General features: G+C 42.9%; 4 protein-coding genes across 10 annotated transcripts in view; 1 reads left to right on the top strand and 3 right to left on the bottom strand.

Moving 5' to 3' along the window:
- Window position 1: 1 nt before the first annotated feature.
- Window positions 2–4,884, bottom strand: znf367 (zinc finger protein 367). The gene is made up of 5 exons (XM_035640444.2): window positions 4,315–4,884; window positions 3,354–3,504; window positions 2,921–3,040; window positions 2,377–2,515; window positions 2–2,263 (listed from the first exon to the last, which is right to left on the bottom strand). The coding sequence occupies exons 1-5, from the start codon at window positions 4,591–4,593 to the stop codon at window positions 2,002–2,004; spliced, it is 951 nt and encodes a 316-aa protein (XP_035496337.1). The 5' UTR covers window positions 4,594–4,884; the 3' UTR covers window positions 2–2,001.
- A 2,622-nt stretch (window positions 4,885–7,506) lies between these two features.
- LOC118313912 (intracellular hyaluronan-binding protein 4-like) lies at window positions 7,507–11,132 on the top strand. Its single transcript, XM_035639897.2, has 9 exons — window positions 7,507–7,636; window positions 7,745–7,982; window positions 8,857–9,022; window positions 9,145–9,285; window positions 9,411–9,482; window positions 9,571–9,651; window positions 10,062–10,236; window positions 10,533–10,721; window positions 10,894–11,132. The coding sequence occupies exons 2-9, from the start codon at window positions 7,751–7,753 to the stop codon at window positions 10,957–10,959; spliced, it is 1,122 nt and encodes a 373-aa protein (XP_035495790.1). The 5' UTR covers window positions 7,507–7,636; window positions 7,745–7,750; the 3' UTR covers window positions 10,960–11,132.
- A 157-nt stretch (window positions 11,133–11,289) lies between these two features.
- On the bottom strand, window positions 11,290–23,764 carry cdc14b (cell division cycle 14B). Of its 7 annotated transcripts, none has more exons than XM_035639895.2 (16): window positions 23,493–23,763; window positions 22,220–22,310; window positions 21,479–21,554; window positions 20,813–20,905; window positions 20,619–20,695; window positions 20,116–20,182; window positions 19,875–20,025; window positions 19,535–19,765; window positions 19,243–19,381; window positions 18,822–18,987; window positions 18,617–18,714; window positions 14,601–14,648; window positions 14,379–14,501; window positions 13,393–13,561; window positions 12,227–12,292; window positions 11,290–12,085 (listed from the first exon to the last, which is right to left on the bottom strand). In XM_035639895.2, exons 1-15 carry the CDS (start codon window positions 23,599–23,601, stop codon window positions 12,269–12,271), a joined length of 1,662 nt encoding a protein of 553 aa, XP_035495788.2. In that variant the 5' UTR covers window positions 23,602–23,763; the 3' UTR covers window positions 11,290–12,085; window positions 12,227–12,268. The 7 variants fall into 7 exon arrangements, 6 of the variants coding, with proteins under 6 accessions (XP_035495788.2, XP_035495787.2, XP_047185095.1 ...); XM_035639894.2 differs by having other exon boundaries at window positions 14,379–14,504; window positions 23,493–23,762; XM_047329139.1 differs by lacking the exon at window positions 23,493–23,763 and adding an exon at window positions 22,476–22,770 and having other exon boundaries at window positions 14,379–14,504.
- A 401-nt stretch (window positions 23,765–24,165) lies between these two features.
- The window catches only part of prxl2c (peroxiredoxin like 2C), a 3,027-nt gene continuing 1,707 nt past the window's right edge, over window positions 24,166–25,485 (bottom strand). Inside the window, exon 6 of the mRNA XM_035639896.2 lies at window positions 24,166–25,131. Coding sequence (XP_035495789.1) covers window positions 25,001–25,131 — 131 coding nt within the window. The 3' untranslated portion in view covers window positions 24,166–25,000. The remainder of the gene's footprint in view (window positions 25,132–25,485) is intronic.

A 25,485-nucleotide genomic window follows, 5' to 3' on the forward strand; every position in this document is an offset into this window, starting at 1 on the left:
GTCCGGTTCAGTGAATGTTTATTTGAAGACCAATAGTTGTAAAACAGTGTGGACAGTCGGAGAAATCTTGTGTAGTAAAATATCTACGGAGCAAGCAGGATCACTGTATACATGTCACAAACATGGAAAACTGTTGGAGGATGTTAGCAGAGGAGGGAAAAACTGACACTAAAGTTCAACTTCAAAGCTCTCTGTAAATTGTGCACGCTCAATATTCTAAAGAAAACACACAAAAAAACACATTGTGTATATATTAAATGCCATAATCTTCTCAAACCACAAAATACACTAAGGGTTAGAAATGCTTTTAAAAAATATACTATAACTGGGTACAATAAAATCATTTGGCGTTTTTGATTATCAACAGTTAACAAATTTTTTACCTTCCAGTTTGACCGAAAACTCCCACGAAGGGTCATTTATAAAATTGAACAGATTCAAACATCACAGCTGAGAGTGACAGGTTGTCCAGAAGCAGGGCAGTTATGGGAGGCATCGTACAGTGTTGAAGGATGTAGTGTTGCATTAAAAAAAAAAAAAATACCCAGCACTACACAAATCAGTTTATGAAAACAGGCCCAATTTTTTTCTGGACACGTGGAACAGCTCTCATCTTCAGTGCATTGCAAGCTTAATCCAAGACTCTATAGTTGGTGTAAGTGCTTCATCGAAACCAAGTGGAATGTCGAAAAGTCATGTGACATACTTTTGCAGAAGATTTGGTGAAGTCGGAACATTTCCCTTTTACGCATCCAATGATTTTCGGCGCTCTCAAAACACACGAACAGAATGTTAGCCACACGAGGAAAAAATAAAAAAAGGTTATAAATATTGAATAATTTAAACTTTAAAATGAGATGACATAAGATGCACCAAACACTTCCATGATGCTATGCCAGGTATCATAATTGATCTGCCACCTTTTAATATAAAAGGTGGCCGACATCCATTGTTAATAAAACATCTCCCATTGAGTTGGAAAAAAAATGTTTGGCCTGCAGGATTTACGCACTCCTTGTATTGAACTGTTGTTAAAATGGAAATAGGACTCATTGTAGAATAATGAGTGTACGGCTTGGGATGGTCTTGTCTGGTAATGTCAGGTAGATATAGTTTTGTGTAAATACTAATAAGTCAAGTGGCAAAACTGTAAAGGTTTGCCTGACCCGACCTCTGGATTAGGCTTGCAATGATCACCTCTCATTCGCATGTGAAAAAAATAATAATAATAACCACGTCACGTCAGGACTGATCTTGCTCCCCTGACTTTATTTTGGTCTTTTTTTTCCACCATTGCTGTTGCTCACCACTGTTTTTAGAGAGTAAATGTACCGACGAGGTTTAAAAAAAAAATTTAAAAAACGATCTGAACAGTTCTCAGTCCATTTCTGCCACCACACCACTCCTGTTCTCACTGGCAGTGAAGTTCTGCTTTACGAGCCTGTAGATGAAAACCCGGGAGCGTAGCGGAACGTGTTCCTATATGTGACCACAACCCTGTATTCTTCTGTCCATCTGAGCTTCATCCATATATACATCGGCCATACACGCTCTCTTACACTCAACAATATACTTACAAAGAAACAAACTCGTTACCATCAAAGTGCAAACCAAACAAATTTGAAAAAAACAAAACATAACAGGTAATCTTTCTTTGCCTGCAGAAGACGGAAGAAAGAAAGACATTCTTCATATAGTCAAATCTACAATTATAGCAGCCTAAAGGAATAAAATGTAAAAAAATGAATAAGGTGCTTTAGCTTGTGCCTTCCTGGTGCTGTGAGAGGGGTCGGTGCTGTGCCTAACACTGATCTTGGGCTAACAACTCCTCAAAGTCTGGTTTCACAACTTGACGGAATAAACTAATCTAGTCTTCGATCTTCGTGTTTATGAATGATTCTTTTTTTAGCGACAGCACATATTGCAGGAAGATGGATTGGGCATGGGAATATGGGGGGAAGGGGAACGGGGAGTCCAGAACCAGGAAGTGGGTGTGGGCGTTCAGGCAGACAGGTTGTTGGCCAGCTCGATGAGCGCCAGGGCGCCGTGGAGACGCTCCCGCTGCTCCTGGAGGCGGCGCTTGGCGGCTCCCCCCTGGCCGCTGCCCTTCTCTTCCTCCGCGGCCTCTTCCTCCTCGCCGTTCTCCTCGTCGGACTGGAGGAACTCCATGGGATCCTGCTGCTCCTGGTCCTCGGCGCTCCCCTTGCCCTGTGGCTTCACCTTGGTGGTCGTAGGGGCACGCTGCTCGCGGGTTCGCCAGTACCTGCAAAGGACAGAGAAGATTGCGTTGACATTCAATGTTGGCATATATATTAAATCTCTACTGTGCATGCTTTATAAAACTGATGACTGATTTTGCCCAGTGTAATCACTCACTTCGCCAGCCATTCGGCTACAGCCTTGTTGTCCACGGACTGGGACTTGCCCTGGCCCTCCTTCGGCTCCTCCCTCTTCAGACGGGAGAAAGGGTGCTTGGGGCAGTGACGGTTGGCGTGAGTGAACCGATTGCCACATCCTGCGTAGAAAGCAACAGGTATTGAATAGGCGCAGCAAGCCGTTAAAGGTCGCATTTTCTCTGTGATGTTAGAAGTTAAAAAACGATGACCTATTTGTGTTTTACTGTCGTCATGACCACACAGTAATGCATCAGGGAAAGATTGTACTTTTAATGAATCCATAACAGTGAATAACTGCACTGCTGTAGAGCAAGACTATTTTTTTAAAGATTTTCAGCCAGTACACTCATATGATAACACAGTGTTACACTGTCAGTTTTGTGTTTTGTTTCTCGGGTACTTTCCAAACTCCGCTAGTTAAAAAGCTGTGGTCGGTCACGCTAACTTGAGCCGCAGTTTGGAAATTACCCTAAAAGTGAAATTTCTTGGAAACTTAAAAATCTTTTTTTTTTTTAAATATCCACCTTTCTCCGAGCAGACAAAGGGCTTTTCGCCGGTGTGCAGGCGCTGGTGCGTCTTCAGCTGACCGCTCTGGACGAACGCCTTCCCGCAGTTTGGGTAGTCACACAGATAGGGCCTCTCTCCTGGGGAGGTGAAAGAGGATATTGTTCAGGCAACAGCACTGTAGCGCTCATACAAGTCTGAAGTCACTAAATAGCGCCGCCTAATATGATGCACACGCGCACAACTTTTTAATGTGAACACTAAAGCCATAAAATTAAGTTTTGAGAGGTCAATCGTTAGTTAATTGTGCCTCTTCACGCTCTGCATACTACTACTGTCGACATCTGCTTCGACAGTAGACCTGTGCTGCTTCTAGCCACGACACCTCCACCTCTCCTCAGGGGAACCTGTTTGTCATTATAGTACACTTTTGTTCATTATTGCCTCTCTCACCTGTGTGTGTCCTCTTGTGAGCCTGGAGGGACTTCTCTCGGGGAAACACCCGGTTGCAGATGTTGCAGCGGATGCGGCTTGACGAGGTCTCCCCCTCGCTGATCAGCTCCCGGACAGTGTCGGCTCTGGGACGGCCTCTGCGGATACCATCCTGACACACACAAATAGAATAAAATGAATTAAAACCTTGAGAACACTTTTTTATTCTTATTGGCAGACAAGAGTGAAAAAAAAAGAAGTTGTATGACCTACTAACTGCACAATATGAGATAAAGTTCTGAGAGCATGATTTCTATTCGCTATTAATATTACAACTTTTAATACATACATGAAGAGTTTCACTTCGGACCTGATACAATGTAACGTCATATCAATCATAAATCCTCGGATGGGCAGGCTCACGTGTTACACTGTAGCACGTTTTGTCCATTATGATCATGATCCATTCACATCCGGTACATTTTTTGGCGCGCTGCGACGCGTCACGAGCAGCTGCTCCACATCCAGGAAGTAACTGGGGTTTAAAAATCCACCATGTCACACCCTAGTGCGCGGGCGTTTTTTTAAATGACTCAACCCCCTCGGCCATGTTAAGATTGAGTCAAATCAAATCACTTCGAGAAGTAGTTATTGCAAACATATTACATATATGTACCTTTCTACAATATTCATATTGTCCACGACGACTCAGTTTTGAATAGTTCGTGCTTTTCAAAGATGTCCTTATAATCACGCATGCGCGCGCTCTCTCTCGCTCCATGACCACTGTTACAACAAGTAGTTACACTTTGAGTGTTGTTGCACGTTTATTACAGTGATGTCAGCAACCTCGATTCATAGAGGAGTAACTCCAACCTGTCAGTGCTGCTCAGTCCGGATCAAACCACGTTGCGCAGCAGTGTCATGATGATTCAAAATAAGTTGTTTTTATTTAATGTTGTTGTTGTTGTTGTTCTGTTACCTTGATCTGCTCAGGTGTGAGAGCCGTGTCCGCCTCTCCGGCTGTCTGGGTGCCGGTCGGGGACGACGCTCCGCTCACCGAGCCCGGGCTCAGGGTCACGTTGTGGGCGTTCTCCCCCCACTTCCACGGGTAGACCATGAAGTCGCTGAAGCCGGGGCTCGTCGGCGTCAGGGCCTCCGCTTTCCTGGGCTTGATCGGGGTGGTCTTGATGACGGACACCAGAACTCTCTTGGGCGAGTCGTTGCAGACGATAACGTGCGGGGGCTTGTTCTCGGCCATCGTTTGCGCGTGTGTCAAAATTGCGGGATTAGTCGCAAAAGCAAGTCGCGGAAAAGTCCAACTTTAAAAAGAAAAAAAAAAAAACCAAAGTCCTAAATAGTGCTGCTTTTCAATCTGGAGTGAATATGTCCTTCATTTCCAAAGAGGAAATAGTAAAAACAAAATGGTCGGATCCGTCTCTTTGCTCCAAAGTCTTTTCAGAACGAGATACAGTGAGATATGAAGATGACTGTACGTTTCCTATTCGCCGCAGCGGGCCATCTGAACTGAACTGTGTGCGCCCACAGGAGCGTTTGTCCCGCGTTGCAAAAGCGCGCCCGAGCAGCGGAGCGACCAATCGGCTGCGGGGAACTTGTCCCACGTGTCGAGGGGCACGACGAGCGGCCAATCTCTGCAGCCGGCTTAAGCCCACGTAGCGGGTGCATAATGACCAATGGGCAGAGCCGGTAACGTCCCGCGTGCTTGTGATTGGCCGGGGCGCTTTTGTCCAATGAGGTTTGAAAGCTCAACGCGCGCTCTCGCACGCCGACATGGAGATTGGCCAATGGAGACGAGCGGAGCGTACGCTGCAGCCGCGGCGAAGCCAATGGGAGCGAAGGGCGGTTAATTCTACAGAGCGGATGAGCAGATGGTCCGTTCCCGCGCTGAGGAGTCTGTTTATGTTATTACATTTTTTTTTCTCAATTTAAAGGGAAAGGAAACGGTGGCTCAGAGGCGCCAAAGTTACGTAATCGCTGTAGGGAAGAACAATGGGTGTACTGTGTGAAATAGAACCTGTGGTAATTTGAAAAAGATGGTATATCTTAAATTAGTGTACACCACTCACTTTAGTATGATTTGATTTATTTATGCTTCAAGAGCAAAGATACAGAAGGAACGTGTCAAACATCATATAAGTGTTATATTGCCATATGTATGAATTGATCTAAAATGCAGGACAAACTGGATTTTCATTCATCATTAGATGTTATTGAAAAAAAATGTGAAAGTCATGTGTTATACATTTAACACTGGAGGAAGTTAATGACATTGCAGATACACTCACAAATGATGCAATCAAACACAAGCAAAAATGAATAACAAGTAATTATGAAAGACTAGCAACATACCTGGAATAACAAAAATGTTGTGCTGTACCAAAGAAAGGGATTATTAGACAAAAACAATGTGGAAAAAAATAGCCTAATAAAAAGGTTGAGAATGGGATGCATGAGATTAAATGAAACATAATTCCTAATTTAACATGCCTCTTGTCTGTGAGAAAATTGTGAAACAGACGAGTCAGAAGTTCACATGTAATGTCAGTGTCAAATACTTCAGATAGACAGATAATAAAAAGGCGACTCAGAGCATTGGAAGAATCAAGTATTAAACACATTCCCAGTCTGTAGAAGGGAGTTGTAACTGTATCTAATGGTTTACTTGAGAGAAACTTGATTAATAAAGTTTTTCCTTTAAAAAGAAAAGGTAAGTGGTTGTGCACCTTGATGTAAATTGGTGTAATTTTAATTTAAACAAAATCGAATCCAGCTTTATTGTATGTAAAACCCACCCACGCAGTAGGGAAGTAGTCCATCTACATGCTGGTATTCAGAATGTATGATGCCATCTACTGGGCCCTTCTGGTCCACTAGCAAATGTGCCCATATAAATAAAGTGTGCAGTCATAGTGTCCTTTGAGTTGTTCCAGTTAATCGTGTGGTGCAACAGAAAGCCTCTCTGTTTGTCTCCATGTGCCTGCCCCATTGCCCGTGGTCTGTCTGTCTGAGTCTCACACTCATTCACTGTTCCCTAAAAAAGGCCACTCCAAATATGTTGTATTGTGTTTTTGAAACAGAGTTGTCCTAATGTGCCCTAATGTGCTAGAAGGAGGAGTTGTTTACTGTCAACATGTTAATACATGAGGTTGGCACTTTTCACTCTGACCACTAGGTGAAGCTAAGTTTCAATGTGTGAAATATATCCTGACTCATCCTGCTAGTGAGTGACATAGCTTAATGAAGTGTGAGATAAGTTGATGTAATTTTACAGAATACATGGATGGAAGTACAACTATATATATATATATATATATATATATATATATATTTTAAATAAATTTAAGTTGAATGTTTGTCTGTAATGAAAAGACAATTTCAATTGTACAGCATATTTATACGTGCTTTCAATTAATTTCCCATGCATTAGCATTAGGGCCAGAACTTTGACTCCATGCTGGGACCTTGACCTTTGAGGGATTTGCAAAAATAAATCAATAAATCAATAGCGCAGGGCCCTGACCCTAACTCCAAACATCTTGCCAAATTGAATCTGAATTGGAATTGAAAAGTCCCTGAGTTATCGCTCCGACAGACGGGCGGACAGAGGCCACCGGTTACCATACACGTAGCAACATACCAGCTTCACCATAATAACCTTACATGTTATGCCAGCGAGCCACCAGATACAAGAGTGTACATAACGTTAGCTAACATTAAATTAGCTTAACCTCCGCCTGAATCTAGGAAATCCCTGATATCATATATTCAAATGTCTTTAGTTGGCTGTTAGTTGGCAATCAGCAATTCTTAAGGTTTTTTTTTTTTTTAATTGTTTACTTAATTAATTAACTTGAGTAGACAACTATTTTTTTAATGGAAACTTAATAGTATTTAGGTGAATTTATAATGTAGCCTATATAGGCTAAATGTGAGTTAGCTTTAACTTTGAGACTGACCTTAATTTAGCTTCAAAATGATAGTGATTTAATAATGACAATATTTGTTTTATCTTTATCTGTCCAGGCTAATACTTTTAAATAAATAACACTGCGTGTGCTTCAGTCTTCTTGAAGCAGAGAATAATGCAACCACATTGGTCACTCCATGAATATTGATTTGTAATTAGCCTATTGAAGAGCACGGGGGGCGTGGTCTCGCTCGTCCCCACACGTGCAATCATTTAAAAGAGTGGACACACTGATCCGGCTGTTTGCTGAATGTTTACCGGGCAAACTTAGTGCAGTCTGCGGCTCTCTGCTCTCGTGTAGCGGAAAGGAAAAACGGTGACTTGTCCAGTTTTACTCGTGCTGTCTGAGAACGGTACTTGTTTACACCGAGTGAGAGGAGGGGGCTGCATGTATCTTGAACTCGGCTTCTTTGGTGTTACGCAGGCTGAAATGTTGCCGGACGCCTACGGGTGCGTCGTGGCGAACCGCTTCGGCGATCTTCTGGACGACGACGCCGCCGACCCGTTCGACTTGATGAGCGCCGCGGCGACGGAGAAGGACAAGAAGAAGAAGAGGCAGGAGCACGACAAGAAGGGCAAGCAGAAGAAGCCCGGTCAGAAGGAGTCCCAGAAGGAGCGGCGCGTCCCGGTCGCCTCGGAGCGTCAGGAGCCGGCTGCTCCAGGTGAGCTCCGCGCGCGCGCGCGTACTGTTGTTGTTGTTGTTGTTGTTGTTGTTGTTGTTGTTGTTGCTCCACCCGAATCCAGACGGTTCGCGGGGGCCGGTGGTGTTTCCAGGCCGGACAGTGCACAGCCAAGAGGGTCTGGTCTGATTGAGCTTTGTCAGCTGCTGATGGTGCAGGGTCAGCGAGGCCATGCACGTGTCAGGGTGAGCTCCAGCCAGGTATAGCTTTGTGGCAAAAATAGATTTTACAGAACAATTCAAAACTGTATGTAAAAAGCACGATTCACTCTACCAGTCATCTACTGATTCAGTGTGGGGGGAAATATCTACATACACATCCCTGATTAATGGATCAATGGAACTCTGATATCATCTGATTAAATATGACTATTTTCTGTTTTGTTTTGCTCCTCTATGAGAGGGAACTAAATATATTTGGTTCGTGGACAAAACAAAACGGCATCTTGCGTTTTGGGAAACCAGATCAACTTTTTTTTCACCATTTTATGTCATTTTATGGACCAAACAACTCATCGATTAATCAAGAAAATGAATAGATTATGAAAATAATCGTTAGTTGCAGCCCTAAAAATGTGACTGTGCTTTTGATCTCTCCTTTTATTTTGCAGCTTTTGTACAGTACCATCAGACTCATGCTTTGATTTTTCCAGAATGGACCTTGGAGTGCGTAAACAGGAGGAAGACATAACTTTTTGTATTACTATACACTAATAATTGGGCTCTATTGATTAATTGTTTGGTTGATATCCCTCATCAAACATCTGATTATTTAAGAATTTCATATCATTTGTAAATGAACAAGTGATAACAATTACAGTTGAATATCTAATTGATGTGATTTTTTCTATTCTCAGTCCATAAACAGCAGCAGCAGCAGCAGCAGCAGCAGGCGTCACGTCCTGCAGCAGTGAGTGAGAGCAGAGAGGAGGCCCAGAGGGGCATGAAGAGGGCTGCTGCTGCTGCTGGGGAGCGCAGGGCAAACCAAGAGGACAACCCACAGCAGGAGTTCTCCATCTCCAAGTATGTGTTCTCGTATTTCAACGACATGAAACACACCGTTCCTTTATTCAGCAATACTCCCACCAGCTGACTTGGGACATGTACGCGCTGTCACGTGAGTTTTTTGTGTGATTGTTCCTCAGGCCGTCCTCTTATGCAGACTCCGACCTCAGGGGTCGAGGGGGGTTCAGAGGCAGAAGAGGAGCAAGAGGTGGCGGCTCCGCGAGGAACCCAGAAAACTACAACCCAAGGGGCAAGAGAGAATTTGATCGTCACAATGGAACGTAAGCCCCCCCCCCCCCCGCTCTCCTATTTTTAATCATGTAGCAGTCAGTTAAAAACTTCCATGACGTTGTTAATTTGTTGCTCCATCACGGTGTATTGAAAACTTTCCTAAAATCCATTGCAGGGGTATATCTCCTGAGGAAAAGAGAGGAGGCCGAGGGCCCTGGAACTGGGGCCGTGCAGAAGAAGCTGCCAGGTAGGTGAACATTGCAACATGGAACCTTTTACTCTTGGGGTATTAAAGAGATGCATTTTTATGTTTCTCCATGTTCCTTTTTATGAAGTGAATTAATGGAGGTGACACCCAACCCTCCAGTCAAACCTGAGGAGCCCCAAGTACTTGTGGATGAAGAGAATCATAATCGGTGAGTGACGCACGTAAAACATCCTTCTTAATACTATCGCCTGGTTCAGTGAAGAATTTTAACTGAATTTTTGTTTCAACATCAATAAACCAATGAAGACAGGGGGGGGGGGGGGGGGGGGTCTAGCCCCTCTACTTAAAACACTTGCTGCTAATTGAACACTGGAACATAAGACGGCATCACATTTTTATCTTGCCATAGTAAAAAAATAAATTACTGAAAAGTTAATTACAATATACTAGGCCGTCTGCCAGATTATTGTTATTTCAGATACATATCTCGGTTACAATTATCTAGTCGCAAGAATGTTTTCAAAATTGTTATTAGCCCTTTTTGAACGATGAAGAGAAATAAAATGCAACATGACTGAAGTGGACTGACCAGATGTAGTTTGTCCCCAAATATGACAGAGCAATGGAAGAGGATGATGGAGAGATGGTGGTCCAAGTCGCCATGGAGATGACCCTGGATGAGTGGAAGGCCATGCAGGAGATGAATCGTCCCAAGGCAGAGTTTAATATCCGCAAAGCGGAGAACAAGATTCCCTCCAAAGCCAAGGTCATCCACCAGTCAAAGCACCTGGAGGTGAGAATGTAAAACACTTCATAGAAAACAAAGGAACAAGAAAGTCGAGCCATGACTCAAGAGTCGTTCTAGCAGTGACGAATCACTGTAGCATTCGGACACAAATCCTGTAGAAAGTCCATCAGAAATGTGTCTTTTCTGTGACCTTGATCACAAAATTGCAGACCAGACTGTTTCAAAAGGAATTGTCTAAACTGGACTTCACGTGCTGGCTAGTGGAGATGTTGAGTTGTGCTGCATGTGTCAGGTTCAGCTGTCCAATCAGACTACATTGTTGTCTTGCCTCCAACCTTCAGAACCTCAAGGGGACTGTGGAGGACATTGAGGATGACGGACACTTCCTCCGTAGGTCTGTGAATGACATCACCTCCCTTCTGGACATCAATTTCGGGAGTCTTGGACGTCCCACTCGTGGGGGTCGAGGAAGGGGAGCTCGAGGTGGTCCGACCAATCGCCCGGAAAGGCCTAAACCCATATTGGAGAGGGTATGTTCTCAACTGTCTGCTAAGGATATACATTTACATCTTCTTTGTAGATAAATGTTCACGTTTGATATGTTGTTTCATTTTGAAGGAAAACTGATTGTTGGTAGTTTTGTACTGGTAAAATTGTACAATCTGTTTTTTTGTGTTGCAAATATCACATTTTCCTTTTTAGGAGGGGGATCTGGCCCCTAACCCAGATGACCCAGAAGACTTCCCAGCACTATCAACAGGAAGATAACTGAATACACTTGTTGTCGTTTAAACTCCTGTGGGGAGAATTTTGTTGCACTTAACACTTGATAGATAACACTGCTTTCATGTTGCCGCTGTTCTTAAGGTTTGGGGGTTCTATTGCACTGAACACACCACTTGGCAAATGATTCCTGGAGAATAAATGCTATTGCAAGTTTATCTTGGGCCTGCTTTCTTTTTTTTTTTTTTTTGGAATTGGGAAACAAAAACAAGTGGGGAAAGTTGACCTCTGCTGTCATTGGCATTTTTAAGCTATGATGCAACTTTCCTCAGCTGGGCAAGAGGAATGTCTTACTGAAACAAATGGACAGAAATGTAGTGGGTACAATTTTTATTTAAAATGTCAGATTCTATGAGCTTTAAGCTGTTTTCTTTAGTGGATTAAGAACATGAGTTGGATAAAGCCCCTTTAGGACCATTGACTTCTTATAGCATGATTAAAACATAGTACAAAAATATTTACAAAATACAGTATATCAAATGTTCACATATTTACAGTCTTGAAATCTAGCAGCCGAAAAGCTTCAGATGACAGGAATGAAAGAGACACCAGATATCGGACGCTGGTACGAATGTGCAGAATACTGAATCTTGTGATTAAATTCATGCAATGTTAAGGCTACAAATCCGTCTGCCATGGATCAACAAACGCAGGTTTTTTGAATTCCCGGCCCAATCTATCAATGTGATATCATCCATCTTCATAGAGCTGAATATCTGCTGCCCAGTGCGTAATCTGGAGGAAATCTCTTGGATTCACACATTCACATGCCAGTCTTCTGGATGGATGTAGTTCAATCTGATGTTTGCTACTGCATGCTTCAATAGGTAGGAACAACCAGGCAATGATTATAACATCACTTTGTTTCATGATACGGTTAAAAAAAAAAAATTATATAAAAACAAGTGCCTTTCAGGCTAAAAATAACTTGGGCTCATCTATAAATCACTGACATGTCGGTTAAAGATTTTTCCAATATTTTTTCTAAATTAAAAAAACAACTGAAACTAGTACTGCTGTATATGAATTGGATTCCATATACATTTCCTCAGGCTGTCCAGATCCACAGGCTCACCGAAGGAGAGGAGCTCTAGCTTTGGGTATGGAGTGACTATAAAAGGAAACAAACACAAATCAGCATTAGTAGGTAGAGATGATTTCCATTGAGTTAAATCGATCAACAGTTCATACAATTGGTGTTTGTGCACGATTTACAGTAGAGTATGTAACAAAGTGAAGAGGAGATAGATACCATAGCCTTGAAAATCGAACAGATTGCAAAGACCTGCGAGTTTTACGTCCTTGGGAGGCAGTGCTTCTGTTGTATGTAAAAAATGTAAAAGGAGGGAAGAAGGAGATGACACAACAGATTAGCGCCAGTAAAAGGATGCAGACGTGGCTACAGAGTGGTGAGGCAGGCAGAAGACACAGTGGGCAGCAGAGTCCAGAGAAGCTATAGCCAGTCATCTGAAGTCAACTATTCTTAAAGAACGTGCAAAGAGAAGGAGCAGGGAGACTAGGCGGGTTGAGTTTAACCCGACACTGGTGCGTAAGCAGGGTCAGGATATACAGTGTGTAATGTTAGTACAACATCTGCGTAAAGAAGAACTGTGGCTTGGTTGCACCATCATCGATTTTTTTTTTTAAAAAGCCCATCTTCTAGCCAAACACAGTGCATTTGAAATGAACTATGTTGGATGACCTGTTTCACAGTAAACAAAAAGTATTAAGCTGGTAAATGGTATTAAATACATTTTTAAACATTTGACTTCTGTTAAATCTGAATATAAATTGTTTTATTTTGTTTCATTTCATCCCCATGGGAAAAAAATATCATTGGTTTACTCTGTTATTTCAAAAAAAGGGAAAAGATGTAAATCAGAGCAGTTTAGTCTGGTTCCTCTTTCGTCAAGAAACTGTCAGTTTTTGTCCCAACATCCTCAAAAACACTGCACTCCACTGTCCTCGTTAAAGAGATCTAAATTACATTGGGCAAATTCTACTAGATAACTAGGTAAAACGTGATTTAAAAAAAATTGTAGTTAAACCACAATTTGATTTTATCATTGTTGATGCATCCCAGCCTGAGTACAGTAAGTGATTATGACAACCTCTGTCGTTGAGCGTTGAGAGGAGAAAGAGGGAGAGAGCCAAGCCAGTGGATTTTGGCTGGATTCACGCAGGAAACGATCATCTCGTCTTTAACTTTTGCTTAAACAAATCTGATCATCTCATGGCCGCCAAAAGCAGAGAGTAATCATTTAAAAATATGATTCCCCTCTTGTTTGGGCAGCGCAGAGGAAATCTGCTCTTCATTTTTTTAAAGAAATAAACTTGTTAAAAAAAAGAAATATTCTGTTTGTGTGCAAATGTCGCCCATGTCTCCATGTGGCTCAGAGTGGGTCTGCGGGAGCTTGCCTGCAGGTGGACCTGCGCCATGTTTAAGTTGATGAAAGTGCCTGTGCTGGATGCGGCACTGGCTGCGTCTCTATGGCTGCCACACGGCTCACAACACATTGGGTCCCTGTCGCCAGTCACTACGTGCAAGTTGCCTAGTGACTTGACCAGTCTGGTGTGGCACAGGGAGCTGGCAGAGAGAGGGGAGATGTTAATGTACTCCACAAGGCTCCACGAGTGGCTATAGCCTCTTTGGTCGCTTTTCAAATGTGTCTACTCCACATCATAATAATAACAACAATAACAGATATAATAATAATAATAATAGAGCTGCAACAGTTAATCGATTACTAAATTAATCGCCAACTATTTTGATAATCGATTAATCTGGTGAAGTAGTTTTTAGGAAAAAGAAAGTCAAAATTCTCTGATTTCAGCTTCTTAAATGTGAATATTTTTGGTTTCTTTGCTCCTCTATGACAGTAAACTAAATTAATTTGGTGACAAAACAAAACATCATCCTGGAGTTTTTGAAAACACGATCAACATTTTTCGCAATTTAATGACATTTAACTTACAACTAATCGATTAATCGAGAAAATAATCAACAGATTAATTGATTATGAAAATAATCGTTAGTTGCAGCCCTAAATAACAATAATAAAAACACATCCATATAGAATATTATGTGCTTGTTAATGTATCGTCACAACACTTGTCTTTGATTATGTAGAACATGGAGAATAATTAATAAAACATTGGTCCAATACAGGGCTAAAATACTGGTGCCAATTACTCCTGTGTTAACAGTATTATGAACATAAACATGTATATAACAAGTATATATAACATTTTGTCAATTTAATTAAATCCTCAAACTTCAAATTATCAATTGCAGTGACACAAAGAAAGACATTTGAAGTCTTTTTGGGCGCTGTTCTTATTATACTGTACATATGGACCATGACAGAGTAATTGAGTGCTCAGTGTCACATCCAGCCACTAACCTTCCTCCCACTCCGTTGGCTGGCAGCGAGGTCCTGGTTCTCTTCCTGCTGTCCGAGTGGTCAGACAGAGCCAAAGGGTTGACTCCGCTCTTACAGCCCTGAACACTGTTCTGCAAGATGGCCCTGCTGCAGATAAGAGCGTGTGGCGTCAAGACAGATCTCACTAATATGCTGTTTTTTGTCAATGTGACTTGCCCATGTCATGTACACAGCAAACTTTACCTCAGGGACTGTGATGACGACCTGGTGTGAATCTTATTCTCTTCCTGTCTGTGAAAACACAAGTAACACGACAGTAAAGACGCAATTAATCTTCATAGGATCGAGATGACAGGACAGGGTGGAGGGAGATGAGGAAGATACTGTATGGAGATGGGCAAGAAGGCTTTTAAATATTGATAGTTTTAGACTTGGGCACAGATCATTACTGCAGCTTCAGCAGCCAAGTAGGATTAGTAAAGCCAAGTGAGTATCAGAAAAAGCCAGTAGGTGGCACTAGACAACTCAGACGGACCAGATTCGTCTTTATTTTTTTAAATAAAACATTACTTTCATCAGATGGGGTTTTGATTTTGACAGTGCAATCAACACAATAAACAGCAAAGCATAATGTTTTAGAATGAGAGGATGATGAGAACTGTCTATGGTATAAAATAATTATGTACTGAAAAATCAGGGACAAGATAAGAGCCTCTGGTGTTTCTGCTTTTTTCTTTTTTTTTTTTTGCTCATGAGCACAAAATTTACTGTGCTCGCAGAAAGGACAAAGGAACAAGAGGATGATTTTTTTTAAAAACGACTTTCTGATTTGGGGGTTGGGAATTGAGGAGAGACAGGGGCTCACTTACAGCATTCTCAGTTAGAGCTCCAGAGCAGGGGGGCAGGACAGGTTTTTGGGGGGCTGACGGGCAGTGGAGCTCACTGAAATCCTAACCCGTCTATACAGAAATGCAGGATGGAAGAAGGGAAGCCAAACACAATCCACCACAGGGCAAGGCTACACAGGGAGGAGAGCAGCATGGCTACCAGCCATCTGAAAGGAGGACAAATCCAACAACAAGAGCAAACGGAAATAAAAGGGGGGGAAAAAAAAGGAAAGAGACAAGAGACGTCCGGGTGGGACTCAAAGCCTCTGATGTGCTGCTTTTCCACTGGGACTGGATTAGATGAAACACCTCTCACAGAGCCTTGCATCCAGCAGTGACAGTCAGCAAGGTTTGGTTCTTCACCGGCTCTGGTGTCAGTTTGTCATTTACTTAGAATTGTGGAGTACGTATCAGTATTTTCTTGATTTCTCAAGACAATGTTCTCCTAAGGGAGACAATAAGGGCCTGATCTAATCCAATAATCTATTTGAGAGTTTAAATAAACATTTACATTTTTGACAAATAAACAGTTTGCAAAGTTATTTTACAGTTGACAATAAACGTATGGATAGTAAGATAGATGACATAAAAGTAATGGGGAAAAATCGTTATGAATAGCTAAATGAAAACTAAATATAAAACAAACAAACAAATAAACATAATGATGCTAAAAATGCAGGCTATGAAGGGACTAAAGATTCTGCCATAATAATAAGAATCATTATACAGTATGTATAATCACCAGCTCTAATTAATAGTTGATAAGAAGATGTCTTAAATCAGTCAGATCCTACAAGAATTGAAGTCTCCATTATTGGAAATTATGAAATTTGAACCAGCGGGAGTAAACAGAGCTCCGGTGGTTTTTGTTCACTGATCCAGTCACAAAGAGCAATGGAAAAACAGCAGGCAGTCGACAATGAGCCCGGCCCGACATTAAATACGTTAGACACAAAACACAGATCGAACACGAGGGCATGTCCATGCGTGCATGTCCGAGGGTTTCATGCCTGCTGCCATGCGCGAAAAACGGCAGAAAGGATGAAGGAAAGGTTGTCGTGTAATCGTCTTTGTCACTGCGGAAAATCGACATGCGCCTCGGTGTTACGTCATAAAACAAACAGTGTGGAGCCAGATGGTGAAGTTCAGCTGGAAGATAGATGTTTGTCTAGCAACGGCATACACCGATAAGGCATATGGCCCGAAATGCAAGCAAATCTCCCTTCTGCCTCAGCTCCCTCCGGAAAACGGGATAAGAACCCAATTTCATTTCATGACCCCCTCAGAATCCTTTACACCAGAGTGAGGATCAGGAGCAGTTTACCTTTCCAACAATGACATTTAAAGCTGATAATTAAACTCATAAAACAACTCAGTCAAAGACGATTCTATCACTAAAGCACTATCGGCACTATTTGCAATTTCTAAAAACATCTACAACCTAAAGGGTTATGTCAAGTTAGCTACTTCAACAAACAATAAGGGAGTACCTACTGCTGATTATCACCAAGTTTCCCTTTCTATTTTTTTCTCTTGAGAATGCCAAGTCAGTAGTGCAAGCCATGCACTGAAACATTTCATTCAACTAATCCAGATCTCATAAAAACTGGGATTAGTTGAAGAAGTGGTGCTGTTGCAGTCGGCTCTACTCAAGACCGTAGCGGTAACTCCGAGGTTCGGCCTTCATATCAAAGCCGAACGGCTCGGTGCGTCTATGGGGCGGACAATGAAGGGCGTGGTGAATGTAATGCATCCACCTCGCACCGTGGTCATCCAAAGAAAGAAATAAAGAAAGAAAACTTCAAAATCAGCCATACCATTGACCATACCATTCACTTGCCATTGCAAACCGTTTCTACAGGAAGAGGAGGTCAGCTAGAAAGGAAGTGACGTTCACTTACCTCCATCATACAAAACCTCACATCCTCTCTCTGTTTTTCCTCTCCCCCACTCTTTCTCTGCCCCTCTCTGCTATCTTTTGAACGGCAGGCAACACATCGGCCACGCCGTGCCCATGAGGCTGCAGCAGAATACTACCTGCCTGACATGGGACAACAGAGGCCAAAGCCACATGGGTACATTGGCGGAGGCCAGTCGACCATCCTCAGCCATGCTGATGGCCGACCTCCCACGGCTTGATTTACATGGACTTTACTTAGACAGGGAAGCAAAACATCTGTTAGGGTTCTTCCTGTTTGGATAACTCAAGGGCATTTGCACTATGGAGCTGGCTAGCCACATGTTACAGTTGTCCGGCCGTACTCGTATGTTTGTTACAGTACACACAAATGTGACAGAATAACAAAATCTCAATTGAAAAAAGTCGTCAAAGGCATAATGATGTCACACAGCGACTTTTACCTAACATTTGTGTAATTTGTAGTAACAGCTTTTTCCAAGATGAATCATATTTCACAACTACCAAGCCGTGAGTGCGCTTCTCTCGCTGCACAGCGAAGACTCAGGAGAAACTCAGACATCACCTATTCTATGTTTAACTGCTGAATCTAATGTAACACTTTGGAATACTGTTCATCTGTACAATGCTGATTAGTTCATTTCCCCTGTTATGAGGCACTATAGACACTGTAGTGTTCAATGGTTGTAATATACCTGATGATTTTTAAATAAAATTCAAAATCTGTGCTAATGTAGTGCATCTATCGCAAAGCCTAAAAGAGTGACCCATTTACCTCGAGGACAATGTGACATGATAATCTAGCAACTAGCAAGCTCTTTATTGATTCGTCCTAAATACTTTTCCCCCTTCAGCTCTTAGATATATTTCAACCTTTGCACTGAAGAAGAATATATCAACAACTCCACAGCAAAACTAATTTGTAGGTTACAACTTTCCTCATCCTTTGTGCCTTTCCAAATCCGGCCATCAACAACTACATTTTCTGGAAGATTGTGCAACGGAAAACTGAAATCCATCCCTCCGAGCAACTGTCACTCAGTCCACGTCTTCATATTTGACCTAATTCTCCCTGAACTCATTGTTCATCCTCATGACTCACTGATTAATGATGAAAAGTAAATGACTTACATTACATATGATCTGTTTGGGATGACATGTAATCCATAGGACCAAACGAGGACACAAAAATAACATACTTGATATATCATAGATATACTGCCTATTAGGATGAGCCTGCCGTGGTTTGGGTAAGTGAGAACAGAACCAACAGATGAAGCACAAAACTGACTACCATGAATGAACAAAGTCACCTCCTGGTCCTTATGAACTCTTAATTTTTCTAAAACATAAGTTATTTACGATTGAATGGTCATAGGGACTAGCACGCTGCTTTAACAGTGCTACAACACGTCAGCGTGATGCATGAGGACACCACCCGCCTGGGTACTTACGATAGTGAGCCTGTAGACGACCTCGCCTGCCTCTTGCTCTTCAGTGCCCGCAGTTTATCGCCCTGTGTCAGGGCATTTCTCTCCTCTTCATCATTATACTGTAAAACAGAGAAAAAGCAGTGAAAAGACAAAACAGAGTGTCCCTTGTTGTTCATTTGGTTTTTACATGAAAGCATGCTCGGGGCATCATTTCAAAAAAACTCACCAGTTCCATTTCTTCCGTCTTGGCTGCCCTGTTCTTGTTGCTCCCGTTGATGGTGATGTCATCCACTCCAGACAGGATCCTTGTTACAGCCACCTTTCCGTTCTCACGCTCATTCAGCATCTTCTCTTGGAAAACATCTCCCTCGGCCCAGAGACCGTTCTGCTTCCTGATGAACAGAAGTTCAACAGACCACAAAATGAACCTGTTCTACTCGCTGTGCAAGATCTCTTGGATAAAATATGACCTCACATTTAAGTCCTTTGATGCGCAAGTCAACAATATCAATTCAGATTTCCCTGCACCGACCAGTGCAGCAGCATTTGAACTGACGACAGTTGTGTCATTGATTATGATTATTTGATTATTATATTATGAGCTTCAGGGATTTCCCCCCCTAATCCTTTATTCATTGGACACCTACTCTTCAACAAAGTTCTGCTGAGGTCCAATGATGGAACCTGGTCGGCATATCCGAATCCAGGCGATGGCCTCCGCAGCGGTCAGGTGGTAATGTTTCATCATGTAGCAGCCAATCAGAGTGCCAGTCCTCCCCAGACCAGCTGGAAGAAAAAACAAAAGTGGTATGGCATTTAAACATCGTAACTTTATACAGTCATAAGTGCAGTACAAGCACCATCCGCAATCAGCCGGAATAGTTTCAACCATCAACAATGTTTCTTGCAGTGTGAATAAAGGTCAGATTTTTTTTTTACCTTTGCAATGGACTGCTATTGCTCCGTCTGCGTTCTCACAGATGTTGAGGAACTTCCTGACGATGGCGTCAGTCGGCGTGCTCCCGTCCACAAAGAACAGGTCATGGTGTTCAAAGCCGGAGTCTGTAAAACGCCTGGCATCGTACATCTTCTTGTTGAGGCGGATGACAGAGCTGATATTGTGTTTTCTGAAGTACGGAATGTAGGCCTCGGGCGCGTGCAGGGGATAGCCTGGAGACAAGAGAGGAAAACATTCTTGTGAGCTTTAGGAGGCGTTAAAAATAAGTCACATTATTAAAAATAAGAAACACTTCATTTTCGCACTGTTGTTTACAATTACCATTCTCTATTTTGCTTTTTGGATGAGGCCCACTGAATGCAAGGAATTTTCCTGGAATGATCCAGTTTAAGTCTCCGTTTTCTGCTCGCTCATAGTGCTCATATTCCTCCACGTCGAAGTTGGAGAAGTCCAGCCAGCCGTACTGCAGAGCCTGAAAGATGGCGAGGAGGCAGTTAATTTCATTGGGTCCATGACACAGCAAGAGAGAAAAATAAAGATGGTAAATCGTACGATGACGTACCTTGTGCACAGCACGGAGGCAATCCAGGATGTTCAGATTGTACATGCAGGTTCCAAACGAAGCATCTCTGCGAAACATATATCACAGCTCAACATGCTGAAGATCTTTTTTTTCCTCCTTTAAAAAAATTGCTGTCTCATGCCTAATTTTCTCAATAGCTCTCTTCCTCCCTCACTACTCTTGTTCTATTTATTCTCTTACGCTTTTCTTACAACACTTTATAGTCAAAGTGACAGCACAAGGGACCTTGGGCCTTCTAAAGAATGTTATATTGAAACCTTTTTCTTATGTTGCCCTCGCATCAGAACAATAATTTGTTTTTTTTACAGTTATATTTCAAGTAGCACTTCAATCTTTCACTTGAAATTCTTTTTTTTAATCAGGCTACAAAGGATCTTTAAAGGGTAAAATGTGTGGTATGACTACCGTCTTCTGCTACAGTTGAGGCTCATTCTTAGGTGCTTCAAAAAAACTTAAAAAACATATATTTGGTGAATTGTTACCTGAATGGGATGTATGTTGAATTCCTCGACACCAGCAGACTGTAGGCTTCCTCTGGCATCATGTTTAGATGCATTACCTTCATAGAAACAAAAGACTAATCAGCAAATGCAGCTTATAATAAAAGCAGGACATCATTTATATAGATTTCAATATTTCACAAGTTTCATGCAACGTGGGTTTGGACACTACTTACAGCATATGCGCCTATAAGATAAGCAGCATTGGCCTGTTTTTTCTGGTCTCCACATGTGTAAAATATGATCTTCTTTCTTGACAGTGTGATAGACTGTGAAATGACATTAATATCAAACAGCATGAACAGATGGGTGACACCTTATTTATTTATTCATGTGACATAAGAGTAAAAAATATCATTAGTAGACATCACATGAGCCCATTTACTTTATTTATTTTTCCGTCCTGCTGTTTAACCCAAATTGTTGTACTTTTTTGAACAGGGCTGGACCAAAAATTTCAATTATAGATTTATTTACACTGCTACATGGTGCGATGAATATTGGCTATAAGATAAGAAAAGGGCTGGGAAATCACCACAGAAGACATTCCGCCACCTGGATCTGTGCCCGACAGCCTCCAACACCACGTCATGTGACAAATGCACACAGAGTGCCTCAACCCAGATGACCAGCAGCATCGCGGACAACACGGATTTTTGTTGGATTATTCAGGACATGAAATTAAACTGTATCTGGTAATGAATGAAATCATTCCCTGCTAAGTAACTGGCATGTAAAAAACACTTTATTTTGCACGTTGAAACAGATATTGATTGACCGGGGTCTTGCGCCCCCATTGCCTCTTCCAGGAAGTGCAATTAAAGCGCAGCCATTGACTTTACCTTGAGCTTCTTTGTCAGCTTGCAACAGAAGCGATAAAACATGGCCAGGTTAAGGGGGCCAAAGTCCGCATAGAAGCTGTGGGAGAGAAGGGAGACAAAGAAGAAGGAGAAGGAGGAGGAGGAGTGTGTCAGGGTGGCTATTTATGCAACCGGCTACGATCCCTGCAGAGAATTCATTAGATGGATTCAGCTACCTCAGACTGACACCGTGAAAAAACACTGACAGAGTAAAAGACTATATTTGGAAGCGTTTGATGCTACAGCTGGTCGATGAGAGCAGGACAAAAAGGGCTGCGGAGGCCAGAGGTTGTTGTTGTTCTGAAAGGTCAGACATGTCCTCCATTGAAACAGCTTTACCCTCCACCACCAGATCTGAAACGGAGTCTGTAGCTGTGGCAAGGTGCTTTCATTTGTGTCGTTTACCTTTAATGTGGGTGTAGTTAAAAAAGAAGAAGAAGAGGGAATGCACCAAAATAGTATTAAATCTAATAAAACTTAAAAGCAACAATCAGAAGCGTTATGAGTTGCATTATATAGTTTGAATTAGTTCTGTGCAAGCCTGCTCGCACCAGCACTGATGGGGAAGAAGAAGACATCTTTTTTGGGGGATTATTATCTTTGGATTTGCATTGAAAGAAATTCGAATGGTGAAGGGGCAGGGCCCAGACAAACAACGAGGGGCAGCAGCAAACCGCCGAGTGTCCTCGCGAATGCATCGCTGGAGTGAAACCTGCAACTTACTTCTCGTAGGCCAACTCCTCGTCTATGCAGAAACAGTGTCGCTCAGCTGTGCTCTTGATCTTCTGACGGAGTATGGCGAAATACAGTTGATCTGGATGGGGGGGGGGTGAAGGGGCAGTTACTCAGTTTTGTCATGTAAACATACACACATACTTTAGTTGCCCCTCTTTTCTTTTTTTTTTTTAAATCTCCAGACCCGCTGATCTTTGCACACTCATTTTGAAGGTGCTTTTCTTTTGGGGGGGGGGGCACTCACCCGTGACGAACTCGACACATCTTGGCGACACGTCGTCCGCGGTCATCTTGGCCACAGATTTAAACATGACGTTTTGACGAGGGAAACGTGCGACGCTAGTTTTCCTTCAACGCGACTTTCGCATGCTAATTTTAAAACTTAGACCAAGAATGTGCACGGAGGCTCTGAAAACGGTGTACTCGTCGCGTCAGTCAAGAGTCTAGCGTTCTACGCCAGGCTTGGAGAAAGTTACCAGTCGGAGAGGAGGGAAGGAGAGGTTTTTTTTTTTTCTTCCTGTGCAAGTGCGCACACTGCTAAAAATGAGCTCCGCCTGGCTCCTCCCCTAAGCTGCTCGGCGGGAGCCCATTGGCCGCGAGAGGTGCACAACACCGCTACAATTGGAGGGATCGGCTCTCAGTCACGCCTCCTTCTGTTTAAAGTTCTACACACGAGACACCTGATAGGCCCCGGGAACGTTGCCCAAGCGGTTGCTAGGACGATCCCTCGGCCAATCGCTTTCGTATGTTTCCACTCGGACTGGCCTGACCTCCCTCCCCTCAGACTCGAGCTCCTCCAGCGGGCACAAGAACCAGGAAGGTAAAAAAAACGCCATCAAAGATACGAGAATCAACTTTAAACAAGACAGACAGTGGGTTTACAATGAGATATACATGTCTGTAATCCACCAATGCATCTCTGTGCAAATGCATAACTCACACGCGAAGCCAACATAACAAGACAAATATGATATGATGTTTGAAATAAATAGCAAAGCAAAATTGAACTGCTATTATTGCGTATTCTGTGCACGAGGCTGCTGCGAAGGTAACCCAGTGCATTTACGACAAAGGGACAGACGGTGTCGCCCTATTATGACAAAAGCTGGGAGAGCCCCGATTTTTTTTTTTTTTTTGCACACACACCGCAGTCGTTTAAAAAACACAATTCTCTGCGTGCAGCGAGACTGATGTGCGCGTCGACACACATCAGTCAACTGGGCTCAGGGTCAGCCAGGCCTCATCGCGCAGAGCCTCTTACCTGTTATCTCAGTGTACATGTCAGAGCCTGGCTCCGCCTCTGAGCTGTGGTGGGCTGCACAGCGCTTCTTCCGAGACTCGACTCGTCTCCTCTCGCTCTTGCGTTTCATTTTTTTTCTCTCTCTCTCTCTCTCTCTCTCCTCAGGGCTCGTCGGAGGACATTCCGGTGCGGCTGCTGCAGACCTCCTCCCCTCGCAATGCGGCGCCTGGTGTTGTCCCAGACACTGTGCTTATGGCATGGTCTCGGTTCCTGTGCTGCTGCTGCTGCTGCTGCTGCTGCTGCTGCTGCTGCTGCTGCTGCTGCTGCTGCTGCTGCTGCTGCTGCTGCTGCTGCTGCTGCTGCTGCTGCTGCTGCTGCTGCTGCTGCTGCTGCTGCTGCTGCTGCTGCTCTGTGTTTGTCTATCTGCGATGTCGGTGTGTCAACCACAGACCCAGTTGCCTGCTCCAACCTCTGGTGGTGCTGGTGACGTCTGCGAGCCGGGGCAGGTTCCTGCTGTCTGAATATCCCCCGCCTGTGACGTATCAGGATTAGATGTCCAGTGCCCACCCTTTCACTGTTCAATAGCAGCAGCAGCAGCAGCTGGATACAGATAACATGCTGGGACTGTAGTCCTCGCTGAAGGACTATGATCGTGCAGAAAATGCATAGGAATACATAACAAACGGAGCCGAGAGATAGCAATTCAACTCTATTTACAGTGTAATAAATACCGAGCAAATGAGGATAGTGGGTATGAAAAGGGGTGACAAGGTCAAATACAGTGTACATCAAGTGTTCATCACTAATAACCACACTAGTATGCACAAGAAAAGGCAGTGAGAGTAATGGGTGCATACACCTCTAACAATAGTTCAATCCACAGAGTCTCTGCTTCAGCTAGTGCACAATGCTTCTGCTCGCATTTTGACCAACACCAAGCGTATATAGGGGCCCATATCTACCCAATTCTTGCCTCCCTTCATTGGCAGCCAGTTAGATTTAAGATTGATTTAAAGATTCTTTCAATAACTTATAAAGCTCCCTGTGGTCGAAGCAGTAACCCTAATATAGTTCCTATAACTCAAGGCTGGTAACTAAGGGTGACCAGGCTTTTGTCATCAGGGCCCCGAGGGAGGGTCAAACCTAAAGATCAAGAAAAAGGTTTCACACCTCGATATAAACTCTAATATCTTTTTGTTTTGTTACATTGACAACTAGCTTACAGTAAAATGTTTGTCATGGGTTTCTCAATTCCTGGTTGAATAAAGGCACACACACACACACACACACACACACACACACACACACACACATATATATATAAATATACTCAAGTCGTTACCCAGTACAGGAATGACAAACAATGCACTCAGTAATATGTGCCACAGAGAATGATGCTGCCCGATCTCTTCTTGTTCAGTCTATTGGTGCATAATGGTGATGTAGCTAAACTAGCAAAATGTACCCCTCTGCATGTGTGATAATAGCAGTGATGTGGTGGTGCAGCACACTTTCAGGCAGCCTGCAGGCTATACATGGATGATCTTTGGCTTGTCGCTGAAGTCCAGTGTCTGTTGAACTCCGGCGAGCTGCAGCAGCCAGGGAATTGGCATGTGGTCCAGGCGGTTCATGTCAAAATGGGAAAAATGAACTTGCGAGCCTGTGGAGAGAAGAAAGATAGAGGACAGAAAAAAAGAAAGATATTATGGTGATAAAGAGGGAAATAAGGATTGATCATTAGCAGAGAAATAAGTAAATACAGCTAGAGAGAGAGAGCTGTGATTATGGCATAGATGTTTGGTCAGCCTAATTAATATGCAAAAGACTGCAACATGGATTGTTGTGCAAATAAATGGTAGATACTTATTTCTGTTCCCTCTGTCAATTGCAGGACAGATCTTCTGGGCTTTTTGCTAAAACCAACCAATGAATGGGCAAAAAGTGAAAATAATAACACAAAAATGTCAATGAGTCAAACCCCAGTCTCCTGAGTGAATGTCCTGCGTTTGACCCA

This window comes from Scophthalmus maximus, chromosome 19 (assembly GCF_022379125.1).
Source record: "Scophthalmus maximus strain ysfricsl-2021 chromosome 19, ASM2237912v1, whole genome shotgun sequence".
Taxonomy (NCBI): Eukaryota; Metazoa; Chordata; class Actinopteri; order Pleuronectiformes; family Scophthalmidae; genus Scophthalmus; species Scophthalmus maximus.